The sequence below is a fragment of the Bidens hawaiensis genome, unplaced genomic scaffold, assembly GCF_021521415.1.
Source record: "Bidens hawaiensis isolate Kalapana, Puna unplaced genomic scaffold, B.hawaiensis_p1.1 tig00008655_1, whole genome shotgun sequence".
Lineage (NCBI taxonomy): Eukaryota > Viridiplantae > Streptophyta > Magnoliopsida > Asterales > Asteraceae > Bidens > Bidens hawaiensis.
The window spans coordinates 128,946-142,056 of record NW_027491625.1 but is presented as its reverse complement, the minus strand read 5'-3'; the positions used below and the strand labels follow the sequence as shown (position 1 = coordinate 142,056).

The 13,111-nt window shown below is 34.4% G+C and overlaps 2 protein-coding genes across 2 annotated transcripts; both read left to right on the top strand.

Moving 5' to 3' along the window:
• The first annotated feature begins 1,542 nt into the window (after nucleotides 1-1,542).
• LOC143529726 (putative membrane protein At1g16860) lies at nucleotides 1,543-3,801 on the top strand. Its single transcript, XM_077025455.1, has 4 exons — nucleotides 1,543-2,294; nucleotides 2,770-2,925; nucleotides 3,017-3,228; nucleotides 3,299-3,801. Exons 1-4 carry the CDS (start codon nucleotides 1,617-1,619, stop codon nucleotides 3,489-3,491), a joined length of 1,239 nt encoding a protein of 412 aa, XP_076881570.1. The 5' UTR covers nucleotides 1,543-1,616; the 3' UTR covers nucleotides 3,492-3,801.
• Nucleotides 3,802-8,604: 4,803 nt separating this feature from the next.
• Nucleotides 8,605-12,727, top strand: LOC143529725 (EH domain-containing protein 1-like). Its single transcript, XM_077025454.1, has 16 exons — nucleotides 8,605-8,703; nucleotides 8,796-8,875; nucleotides 9,456-9,524; nucleotides 9,625-9,682; nucleotides 9,829-9,884; nucleotides 9,965-10,007; nucleotides 10,086-10,147; nucleotides 10,238-10,363; nucleotides 10,466-10,568; nucleotides 10,673-10,722; nucleotides 10,820-10,948; nucleotides 11,037-11,288; nucleotides 11,395-11,474; nucleotides 12,052-12,178; nucleotides 12,248-12,391; nucleotides 12,486-12,727. The coding sequence occupies exons 1-16, from the start codon at nucleotides 8,613-8,615 to the stop codon at nucleotides 12,669-12,671; spliced, it is 1,656 nt and encodes a 551-aa protein (XP_076881569.1). The 5' UTR covers nucleotides 8,605-8,612; the 3' UTR covers nucleotides 12,672-12,727.
• Nucleotides 12,728-13,111: the final 384 nt, after the last annotated feature.

Below are 13,111 nucleotides of genomic sequence, written 5' to 3'. Positions count from 1 at the left end.
ACATGTTAGTGCTAATAGGATTACAACTTCCAACTAACCTTTCCTAAATAACAAATTGTGTTATCAATAAAAGTTTGTTTTGTAAATTTGTCTTGACTTGTGCTTTAACTAATTTGGTTATGAATTTCTTAATAAAATAATATTAAATTACTTTGTGATTAAGTTTTCAACCTATCTATTTTAACATATAGTACAAATAACAAACGTGTGATTATTAAGAAAATGGCTCTTGTATTGTGTTCGTTTGAAAAACACCATTGCTAGAAATTGGAAAAATGTTACTAAAGTTTTAGATGAACTTGAATATTTTAATATCAAAATGGGTGATAGTTTAAAAAGCGCGATTGGGAATGGCGAATCTACTCTTTTTGAGAAGATATTTTGGCTTGAACAAGATAGACTAATCACTAAAGTAACTTTTCCCAAATCTCTTACAAACTTTGAAAAAGAAGAACATTGTGGTGCGGATTAAAGGTTGATGAAGCAAGGGATTCATTGTACTCTTTTCCTTAGTCTTTACTAGAAGCATGTAAACCATCTGATCTACATTCACTCATCGATAACTTTCATCTGAAATAGCGATTCCATTTAGGTATTCTTGTTTAAAGTTTTAAGAAGTTTAATTAAGAAAGTAGTATTTGTTTATGATAATCTCTTATTTGATTGGGCAGCGCATCACCCAGTGCTCATTCGAGTTCATAAGAAAAGCAAGGAACAAAAGAAATTTTAACAACAATCACAAGGGAATTGACAAAAATATTTTAACGGATATTTATTTCTAAAATCCTATGGATAAAGAACAGGTAGAAGTTAATTTCTATGTTTCCGAATGATTGGTGCGCATTTAGTACATTTATATATATCTAAAAAGCTACAGCTATTAGGTTCAAGCCACCAGCTTCCAACTACAGCTAGCAGCTAGTTTTGCCAAAAATACCCTATAACTTGTATTGTAACTTTTTTCTAAACAACAATTGAAACTACACCTAATATCTGAATAAACCTTTCTAAAATAAAATATCAAGCTTTCATACTGATTTTAACGCTATAAACCCGACTCACTTGAAAATATGGATGAGATCGGTACTGTACCAGTACCTAAAATCCCGATCCAGAAAATCACAAATACTTGGTATTAGTACTGGTATCGGTACAACACTGAGATTTAAGATAACGTTCAGAAAATACCTGTCCCGTGTCAATACAAAACTCAAAAGTTTCACAGGTATCGATTTTGTTCATTCTGACTTGAAAACCCATTAAATAAAAAACAAACCCACCAAATGCTAGATTGTAACTTTTCATCCTAGCTCCTATTTTGATGCTTGTAACTTTTGTATTTTAACTAAAAAGATAAATAAAAATAACAAACTTTTAAATATTTATATAAACAAATATTAAAAGGTAAACGCTTAAAACACTTGCACCATACAAGCAACCAATGCACAAAACACACGATCATTCTGTTGCTAGTAGTAGTACCCCTTTTCCCATCGTCGTTAATTTCTTCATCCTCCATTATCACTCACTCACTCACTCACTCTCACCCACTTTCTTCAATTCTTATCTTTCTTCTTTCTTTCCACTTTCTCCCATTAATAATAATAATAATAATAATGGGTACCAGAATCCCATCTCACCAGCTCAGCAACGGCCTCTTCGTCTCGGGTCGACCCGAACTCCACAAAGAACGCCCTCCCACCATCTCCTCACGCGCCGTCCCTTACACCGGCGGCGAACACTCCGGCGACCTCGCCAAAATGTTCGACATACCCGACCCGGTTCCAAAACCCCACCGCAAGTCTTCCTCTTCCGGGTCATTCAGATCCGGCCCGAACTCCGGCTCCGGACCCATACCCAGACCCGTTTCCGGGCTTCACCCAACCGGGCTACTACTAACCTCCGGTCCAATCGGATCCAGAAGATCCGGCCAGCTCGACCCGAACCCACATCCACCGACATTGGGTTCCAATAATAAAGGGAAAACAATATACGGGTCCGCCGTTACGACGTTGGGGTTTGATGATGTGAGGTTAGGGTTTAAGGTATCGAAGACGTTAATGTGGATGTTGCTGGTGATAGCTGTAATTGGTTTGATGGTCGGAACGTTTTTATTTGTGGCGGTTAAGAAGCCTTTGATTCTATTGTCGGTGGTTGCGGTTTTGGTACTTGCGGGTGTTGTTATTATGTGGAATTGCGCGATTAAGAAGAGGAGATTGTTGTCGTTTTTACGGAATTACCCCGATGCCGAGCTTCGTGGTGCCGTTGATGGCCAGTTCGTCAAGGTCACCGGGGTAATTCTTCATCAGATATAAATTAAATTAATGTGCAAATTGTGAGAATCAAGTAAGCGTAGTGTCATTGTAATTACATAATCACACTATGCTTAAAATAATACCATATGAAGATCTTATATAAATAATGTGTAATTAATTATACATTCAATTCAATTATCTAGGATTTGGATCAGATACAAATTAAATTACCGTGCCAACTGTAAGAATCAAGTAGGTAATTATATATACAGCATAGTGTAATTATGTAATTATATTATAGTGTGACAGTCTACAAAATTGAATTGGATGTATAATTAATTATACATTATTTATACAAGATCTTCATATGGTATTATTTTAAGTTTATGCTTACTTTCTATAAATGGTATTGTTTATATTTTAATGTGGGTCTAAGTATTATAATTATAATGAAGTTGTAACGTGTTAATTAAAGTCTTATAATATCTATTGTTACACCATGTTGGATATGCAGATTGTGACATGTGGGAGTATACCTCTTGAATCATCATTCCAGAAAGTGCCAAGGTGTGTTTATGTTTCAACGGAATTGTATGAATACAAAGGGTTAGGTGGAAAACCGGCGAATCCGAAGCACCGGTGCTTCACGTGGGGGTGCAGGAATTCCGAGGTTCGTGTCGTTTTAACTTTTACGTTAATGATTTGTTCGTTTGTTTTGTTATTGTTCGATAGTCGATACTAATGTAATGTTTGATATCCAGAAATACATTGCTGATTTTTACATATCCGACTTCCAGTCTGGGTTACGGGCGGTGGTGAAAGCCGGTTATGGAGCCAAAGTAGCTCCTTTTGTTAAGGAAACGACAGTGATTGACATAACGAAAGAAAAGCTAGATTCGTCTCCAGATTTTGTTACTTGGCTTGCGGAACGCAGCTTGTCACATGACGACCGTGTTATGCGCCTTAAAGAAGGGTATGTTTCTTAAACGCGTATAAAACTATAAAACTACATAATTTGTTATTAAACAAATGATTTAATGCAGGTACATTAAAGAAGGGAGTACGGTTAGTGTGATGGGAGTTGTAAGACGACATGATAACGTGCTGATGATCGTTCCACCAACAGATCCGATTTCAACAGGCTGCCAGTGGACGTGTGGTCTTTTCCCGACCTATGTCGAAGGTCTTGTGTTGACATGTGACGAAAGTCAAAATGCGGATGTCATACCCGTCTAAACTTGTTACTCCCAACTTTCTGCTGTAAAAATTTGTGTATCGGGTATGTTTCGGGCGCACAACAGTGCAGAATATGGTTATGTAAAAAGTGGAAGCAAGAGTATATACCTCCTAGGTGATAATGATAAGATCAAAGAGGTAAAAGTTATGTATAGATGTTGGAAAAATGGTCCAAGGAGTTGTTACTTATAAAGATCAATCACTTTGTATTTATTTTGTTTTGTTGGTTATAACTTATATGCATGTATTATGTTGATGGTTATAATGCAAAAGCATCATCAACCAACCCAAATATTTGTGGTCAATGAATAATATACATTCTTAGGTTATGATTTTATATTTAAAATCCAGTGAAATTTAAAGTTTTAATTATTATTTTGATTGATATATTTTTTTAAACAATTAAATATATCATAACCAATACGTTTATTATTTATCGAACAAAGATGAGTCAAAACTCATTCGCATCTTATTAATATTCGGTTTTGAACCCGATGCTTTCCCAAAGTTTTAAAACTAATTGTTATATGAGAATTTCCTCTAATATAAATTGAATAACACAAAATTATAAAACTTATGGCGCCCTTAACCAATTTGCATCTTATTAATTTTCGGCTTTGAACTTGATACTTCCCCCAAAGGTTAGAAGCTAATTGTTATATGAGCAAAGGTTAGAAGCTAATTGTTATATGAGAGAATTAACTTTTATATAAATTAGATAACACAAATACAAAACATATGAGCTAAATTTGAAACATTGGTAAACTTTATACCTAAAGTACAAAAAGATAAAACATAGATGGCTAATAGATAACACAAATATAAAATATATGAGCTAAAGTTGAAACATTACGAACTTTATGGCTAAAGCACATAAATGTAAAACATACATGGCTAAAAGTGAAAGACTACAAAGTCAACTGTAGCATACAAACTTTTGGTTTTCAATGATATGTAGTATAATTATTTTTAGTTAGATTTGGTAAGTGTGTGAAGTTCATACTAAGCATATAATGTCTTTGGAGATTTCTCCATTATGTCAAAAATTTGGTTTCAACAAGCTTCTAAGGGCATGTGTATAGCGCTTTTCATAAGCGCTTGTTGCATTCGTGGACATGAGATATTATCCATGTTGAGGGCGGGTTTATGTGGTGAAGGATATGATCAAATGAGGAGGGTGTTTTGACGGTTAGTTATGGTATAACGTAGAAGAATGAAAAGAACCATAAAGCTAGAGAGAAATAAAAGAGAAACTAGTTATTATCTCATAGCCTATGTGATAGTGATGAGACACGATAACTAACATATACTGGTTATTTTATTTAATAACAGACACTTAGAAAAAAATAAAATATTTTTATTCATTTATTTATTTTACTTTTTTGGCTTTGCATTTGATGTATCGGAAATTATAATTTATACATACAAGAATATTGAGCTCTAAACCTTTAAGTTCCCAAAACTCATTTAATTTCGTGATTCATTATTAATGTAGTAAACATAATAATAATAGTCGGTCCATGACATAAATGTTATAAATTTCAAATCTTAATTGAGTCCCATCCAAATCTGGTTCATTTCTTAGGTCACTTGTCAAAAGTAGTTGCATCATCAATGTTGTCAATTATTATTCCTTTTTATGGGAATTTCAATTTCAAAATAAACAATAAACATATAGTGATAATTTATTTCACTAAACAATAATAATATATGGGTATGATCTAGAGAGAACTTTTTTTAAATAGAGAACTAATAAAGAATTATTTTTAAGTATTTTTAAAAAATTGTGATTTTTTTCTATCCTTCTTCTAATAAGATGATATTGTTCCTAAAAAAACTGTCTATGTAATACTTATGTGCACCAATGTGTATTGCATATATAAAATAGTGTTTTATTGCATAAAATACATTAAAAATGCATTATATAATACACACTATTGAATATATGCAAATGCAACACTATAATTGTATGCAAAACACACTATCGCATTTATGTAATACAACACTAATGCACATATGCACTATATCGTTTTTTTATTTTTTTTATATAATATAACACTATTGCAAATATACAATACAAACAACTGTGTGTGTGTGTATATATATTTTATTCATCACTATGTCAAATATCAAAATGCACACTATTGCACATATGCATTATAAAAAAGTCGATGTATTTTCTATGATGAAGAATAACAACATATAAGAAAAATAAAAGAAAAAAAAATAATTTTTTTTATTAAATTAAAAATACTTCGTTATTAGTTTTCTAGTTCTCTCTAATAAGAGGTTCTCTTATGATCCATTCCATATACAATATATATATATATATATATATTAACTGCAGTGTGGGCACCACTCGCTTGAAAATTGACATTTCATGAGGCGCTAGTCGATCATTCAAATTATACATTTCAAAATAATAATGAATATCAAGTAGCCTTGTTAATAATAGGATATAACAATCCTATTCAATTTTAAATATTATGCCGCTCTTTACTACAATACATCAAACACCATAAAAAGTATTAGAAAATACTTCAATTATTAATGGTGTTTATATCCGTTTAAAAAAGTATTAGAAAATGATTGTTGCTTCACATAGGTAAAAACTCAAGGCTTTTGCAAACTTAGTACTTGATTATGAATAATTTAATGATGAGTTATGGCGATGATGGCAAGCCATATATAAATAGTTTGAAAGAAGTTAATAGAGGTAGAGTTACATTCGTCGTTAAAAAGAAAAACAAAACTAAATATTATATCATTTAATGTTTAGGTAATATGGTGAAAGCTTTAAAAAGTTATACATCAAAACTAAAATTTTAATCTCCACTACTAAGGCTATGTGTAGTGGAGGGGCTACAATTGGGGGCGAATTGTGACACGTGACGTTCAGTCAGCAAATGGGACGAATTTGTTTTTGGGGTGTAATGGTGTAGGGGCTACAAGTTGGCCCCACAGTTTCTTTTTTTTATTATTTACTTTTTATAATTAAACTAATCAAATAAAAACCAATTTATCTAAATAATTAAATAAAAATGCATTAAAATTAAAAAGAAATACAAAAAAAATAAATAACTAAAAATATAAAAAAACATATAGCTCGGTTGGCGTACATGTTTAGGTTCGGGTCGGGAAATTGAAACAGTTAGCTCGGTTGGTTTAGGTTAATCGGGTTCCATTGTAAGTTCACGTTCGGTTGGTTTTGCGAACCATGGTGTTGACCGAAAGGAGGGAATGGGTGGTTCGGGTTGTTTCTAGGATTCATTTTGCATATACATATATACACACACACAACATATGTACATATACATATACATATATAACACACACAAGATATATACATATATGTATATATATATAACACACTAGTACTATAATAATAATAAAATCAATCTTCTTCCGGTGACAAATAACACACGCCACCGCCCAAATTGCCCCAATTTCGCCCAAGGGGGCGGTGTTCGCGCCCAAATATCGCCCAAACTCTAGCCCACTACACATAGCCTAAGGCTAAGGGTAGTGAGGCTTGATCAAGCCCCAAGTGATCCAATACATTTACGACACGCAGACGCTGACATGGCTCGTGATCAAGCCCCTCGTTCAAGCCCCAAAGGGTGTAGTGGGGCTTGATTGATCCACCCCTAAGTTACTAATTCAACCATTGCTCAACTCTCGTCCAAGCCCCACGGTCCCGGCCACGGGGCTCGTCCACGCCCCTGACCACTTGATGGGTGTAGGGGTGTTCGCGAGCCACCTAAGCCGCCACCTGGATCACGCCCCTTCCTTCACCCCCATTACCCACAGCCTAAGACTATCCCATGCACGCCGCAAACGACTATCGTGAACGGGTGGCCGAGCAACCTGGATGGCGAACACCGCACCGGGATGGTGCGAGAGGAGCAACGAACGACACATGCGAGCCGGCTAATGGCCGCGATAGGCAAAACATGAAGGGGTCGGTGGCACGAATGGCTAGCGGGCTACAACGGGCTCAAGTGAACAGTGACGCAAACGACAAGGGGTGAAGGGTTAGGAACAATCAGCGCCACATGACACATAGGCAAAACATGAAGGGGTCGGTGGCACGAATGGCTAGCGGGCTACAACGGGCTCAAGTGAACAGTGACGCAAACGACAAGGGGTGAAGGGTTAGGAACAATCAGCGCCACATGACACAATATTATACGATAAATCTTAGTGATGACTTTAACCATAACACATAACTTAAACAATTAAAAATGTGTAACCTTTTATCTATTCTATCTAGATTATCACTAAAATTTAACCAATAGTTAAGGAAATTTAATTGGTCAAACATTTAAGATTATAAGTATAAAAACAAATTAAAGCACAAAATGTTTGGTTTCTCTAGTGGATACTCAAGTTTGATCCTTACTCGTGTCACTTTTGATGGATATTAACAATAAATGATTTGAGCTAGGCCTTGTTGTTAGTTCAGATTCCTAGCCTCGTCTTACGCTAGAGAGTTTTGCTCTTATGGCGGCGCAACGACTGTCAAGTAGCAGCCGATAAGGTTTCCCGGGAAGCCCAAGACAAACTCTAAAGCCAACGTGAACCCTGTTAAAACAACATAGTATGAGCAGAGTGGAAAATCGAAACTCTCCAAATTCGTGGTGCATTTAGAAATTTTTTCATACGAGTTTGAAAAATTTCGAGGTACAGACTACTGACTGTTTATTACTTAGATTTGGGTTTTCTACGGGTTCGATGTTGAAATTTCTATGGGTTCGATGTCAAAAAACACTAATATATAAAACTAAAACAAAATTTTGTACGAGTACAACCAAACCGGTTCCTCTAAACTACGACCCTGCTCCAAATTTAAAAAGTCTGTAAATACAACAAAATCATCTTTTAAAAAGTCGTAATTTATATTTGGAAAACAATTCAATATCAGATGAGTGACTACATGAGTGAAAGTGAGTACGGCGTCGTATCGATGGTTATTCCAAAACAGAAAGCGCACAAAACGCAATTTCAAAAATTTAAAACCCCAAATCAAATCAAATCAAATCAAATCAAATCAAATCAAATGTTTGTTCCTCAATAAATAAAACCCGAAACTAAATAATTAATCCATAAACACAAATTCAAATGGTGACTGTATCATCATCAGCTGCCATTGGCTCTTGCTCAAAGGTTCATCAAAAGATCTATCACCAATGGTTCAATTATGCCGATTCAGGTCCTAATTCATTTAAATCGCTATTTTAGGGTTCATATTTAATATATTACTGATTGTAGTATAATTATGTATTTATGTTTGTTTGTTTGTAGATGGTGATGGTAGGATAACAGGGGACGATGCCACGCTATTCTTCGCTAAATCGAATATCGAAAAACATCAGCTTAAGCAGGTCAATTAGACCTTTACTTTTACTTTACTTTATTCATTTCTGTATTTATATTTAGGGTTTCGATCAAATACAAATTAAATTAACGTGTTAACTGCCAGAATCAAGTAGCGTAATCATATATACAACATAGTGTAATTATAGTGTAGTGTAATTACATAATTACACTATGTTGTATATATAATTACACTACTTGATTCTCACAGTTAGCACGTTAATTTAATTTGTATTTGATCTAAAAACTAAAAGTACTAGTATTATTAGTTATTAACCATATGTAGAAACCAAATATATTTGTTATTAGCCATATGTTAAAAATAAACAAATAGTCATCGGTAGATTTTGTTTTAATGGTTGCGGTTAATATATTATGGTTATTTCGGTTCTTAATAAAATACAAAACCGAACCAAAACCAAAACGAACCGTTGGTTTCTAATTCGGTTTGGTTTTATCGGTTTTTTCGTTTTTGTGCAGACCCCTAGAAAAGATGTTTTGGTTGATTTCCCCTAAATTCCGCTATCTCTATATGTTTTCATAGTCCAATCCTTTGTTCTCTGCTCATAGTTATTGTACCTTTTGAAGGTTTGGGCGACTGCGGATTCTAAGCGTCAAGGATTTTTAGGCTTTAAAGAGTTCATCATTGCTATGCAGGCACGCCTAACTAATTCCCTTTTCTTATGTTTTTTAGATCTTAATGTTGTTGTCTTGTCCAGATCTTATCATCTGATGTTGTTCTTTTCGTTGATAACAGTTGCTATCTCTCGCACAAGCTGGACATGATGTAAATGCAGATGTATTGAAAACCATAGGTATGCTAGTTGGTTTTACTCATTTCATAATTCATAGTAATTGTTGAGGTTAACTTCTTTGTTGGAGTATATTTATCTATGCCGGTAAATAGATGGTGAAATGCATTATTGATGTTTCGTATCATCCTTTATTTGGTTTTTGGTAGAAGATGTGGAGTTTTTGGAACCTCCGTTGATGGAAGGTTTGGATTTGCTTTTGGCGGTAAGTATCCATATTGATACTTATTATTCATGTTACAAAAATCTCTCTTATATTGACGGTTTTTTCTTTGTCATTTCTAGAAGCATAACTGTTCAAGACACAATGGTGTCCCTGAAACAAACGGTTGGTTTCCACCAGCACTTATGTTGTAAAATTTTATTAAGTGTTTCTTGTTATCTTAGTTGGTTCAATGTTATGAAGGTGTTTTGGCAGTGCAGCATGCACCATCAAAGAGTTTATTTACATCAAGACTTAGTAAGAAGGTACTTCAAGTAAATGCATGAAGTTTTCAATTGTTTCGTTGTGCTCTTTTTGTTCCATTAGCATGTTTTTTTATAAGGATACCGTCTCAGACATCTGGTAGCTCATCTCTCGGTAAAGTCACATCTATAGTCGATGGGCTAAAGAGACTGTACAACGAAAAACTTAAGCCTTTGGAAGTTGCTTATCGTTACAATGATTTTGCATCTCCTCTACTGGTGAGACATCTCCATTTTTCGTGTCTTTTTTTTTTCCATTTACGAATTACGATCATGTTAATCTTTGCCACTATGCTTTAAGCGTGTTATCATCATGTGTAGACAAATACCGACTTTGATGCAAAACCTATGGTAATGCTTTTGGGTCAGTACTCAACCGGGAAGACAACATTTATTAAGCATATTCTCAAAAGCAACTACCCAGGTTAGTTAGTTTTTATAAATTATTAGTGTGGAATTAACTTGTGCACAACTTTTTTTTAACAAATATGCCAACATAAATATCGTAATTTTCTTTTACATGAACAGGAGCTCACATTGGACCAGAACCCACAACAGACCGATTTATTGTTGTTATGGTAATATATCATCATTTTATTGTATAGTTGTTGGGATATGTTGTATGCTTAGGTGGTGCTATATGATTTGTATGTTTTACTCGTGCTTGTTGTATAGGGAGGACCTGATGAGAGAAGTGTACCTGGAAACACTATTGCTGTACAGGCGGATATGCCGTTTAATTCCCTCACTACTTTTGGTGGGGCATTTCTTTCAAAATTTGAGTGTTCTCAAATGCCACATCCGGTAAGCTCATAATTTGGGTTTCACCAATGGTTCATCATGGCATTCAAATGTATTTACCAGCTTAACCAATATGATTATGTATGTCTAGCTTCTGGAGCATATCACCTTTGTTGACACTCCCGGAGTTTTGTCTGGGGAGAAGCAGCGCACACAAAGAAGCTATGACTTCACCGGGGTGATAAAGTGGTTTGCAGAAAAATGTGATCTTATTCTTCTTCTGTTTGACCCTCACAAACTAGACATAAGCGATGAGTTCAAGCGAGTGATATCTTCGTTACATGGTCAAGATGATAAGATCCGTGTTGTTCTTAACAAGGCTGATCAAGTTGATACGCAGCAAGTAAGTTATAAAATGTGAATTTGCCAATTTTTAGACATTACATGCTAATCAGTTGATGCAAATTACATGAATGTATATAACATATTAACATGTTTGTTCCTTGAAGTTGATGCGAGTTTACGGAGCATTGATGTGGTCACTTGGAAAAGTGCTCAACACACCTGAAGTGACACGTGTTTATGTTGGGTATGCATTTCTTCCATTTCATGCTCTATTTACTTGCTAATCATCGCTTTCTTCATGTATTCTAGACGGAATTACAAATTTTGTCCTTTAAACATATGCAATATATGGATCAGGCCCTTTAAAAAGTTTATTTGCAGGCGGTGTCCTTTACATGGCATGTTTGTTTGATTTTCGTCTTTTTGACTAACTGGCATCCAAAAACACCGTTAAGTCTTGGCATGTGAGGGCATTTAAGTCTTTTTACGCATACTATTTAAGTATTCATAATTAAAAAACAAATTAAATATATTATTAGAAAAAGAAACTAAATAAAATATGTTAAACAAAAACCTCGTTACGTCTTTGCATGTTTGGATTTATCTGAGTTTTTGGAAGACAGTTAGTGTAAAGGACAAAAAGCGGATGTATTTTGTCATATAAAGGACACCGCCCGAAAATAAACTTTTTAAATGACCTGATCCATAAATCGCATATATTTAAAGAACAAAATTTATAATTCTATCTATATTCTAAGCACCCCATGTTTGGTAATAATGGTGAGTTTTTGTTTTCAATATGTTTGAAATGATGTGAACAGATCATTTAATGACAAACCGATGAAAGAAGAATCACTTGATTCCATGGGCAAGGAGCTTTTTGAAAAAGAACAGGATGATCTCCTTGTCGACTTGATGGACATTCCAAAGAAGGCTTGTGACCGTCAAGTATGTTTACCTTGTACCATAATTACACTAGCTTTTGATGAAAATCTAACTTTATGAACTGGTTTGCAGATCAATGAATTTGTGAAACGTGCTCGAGCTGCAAAGATTCACGCGTACATAATCAGCCAGTTGAAAAAAGAGATGCCTTCGATGATGGGTAAATCTAAAGCTCAACAGAAGCTCATAAACAATCTTGAAGATGTTTTTGCCAAGGTTTTTATTCTTTTAAAATGGTTATAGACAGATTAAGCATTTCTTATCTGTTATTAATGTTGATAATTTTTGTATTTGACCTTGTATAACACAGGTCCAAAAGGAGTTTCATTTACCGGCGGGTGATTTTCCGGATGTTGAGCATTTTAGGCAAGTTCTTGGTGCATACAACATCGATAAGTTTGAGAAGTTGAAGCCGAAGATGATTCAGGCTGTCGATGAAATGCTCGGATATGACATTCCAGACCTCCTAAAGAACTTTAGAAATCCTTATGAATAAAAACCGGTTTAATGGTGGATTTCTTATCCATTGTGTTTTCTATTAATTTCATACCCTGCAAATAGCTTTTACTATTTACTGGGTACTTTTATTTTCAGTTCATTGTATCGGAAAAAAGACTTTTGTCTATGGAATGTTTAAAATTTGTCCGTTTTCTTGGTTGGGAGTCGCAAGTACAATGAGAAATTAAATAATCTTGCTCATCGTTGGTTATAAGGTGGGGCTGGGTTCGATAAATGTTTAGGCCACGTTTCGACCGGGGGATGAAATTTTAAATAAACTTTATATATTTTTTACACCAAGATTGTTAATCAGATTAGCAGAATCAAATAGTAGTTAAAAACTTAATATAAACTGATTTTTTTTCTTGATGTTTGTATATATTTTTTTACAGATACTGCAACTTATCTGAAAGCTATAAACATATGGAGATATTTTAG

Bases quoted from the DNA above. Each gene is read 5' to 3' on its own strand.
- LOC143529725 (XM_077025454.1), top strand. From the start codon at position 8,613: ATGGTGACTGTATCATCATCAGCTGCCATTGGCTCTTGCTCAAAGGTT. The intron at 9,525-9,624 runs GCACGCCTAACT...CGTTGATAACAG, and splicing joins AGTTCATCATTGCTATGCAG to TTGCTATCTCTCGCACAAGC. The intron at 9,885-9,964 runs GTAAGTATCCAT...TGTCATTTCTAG, and splicing joins GTTTGGATTTGCTTTTGGCG to AAGCATAACTGTTCAAGACA.
- LOC143529726 (XM_077025455.1), top strand. From the start codon at position 1,617: ATGGGTACCAGAATCCCATCTCACCAGCTCAGCAACGGCCTCTTCGTC. The intron at 2,926-3,016 runs GTTCGTGTCGTT...TTTGATATCCAG, and splicing joins GGGGGTGCAGGAATTCCGAG to AAATACATTGCTGATTTTTA. The intron at 3,229-3,298 runs GTATGTTTCTTA...GATTTAATGCAG, and splicing joins GTTATGCGCCTTAAAGAAGG to GTACATTAAAGAAGGGAGTA.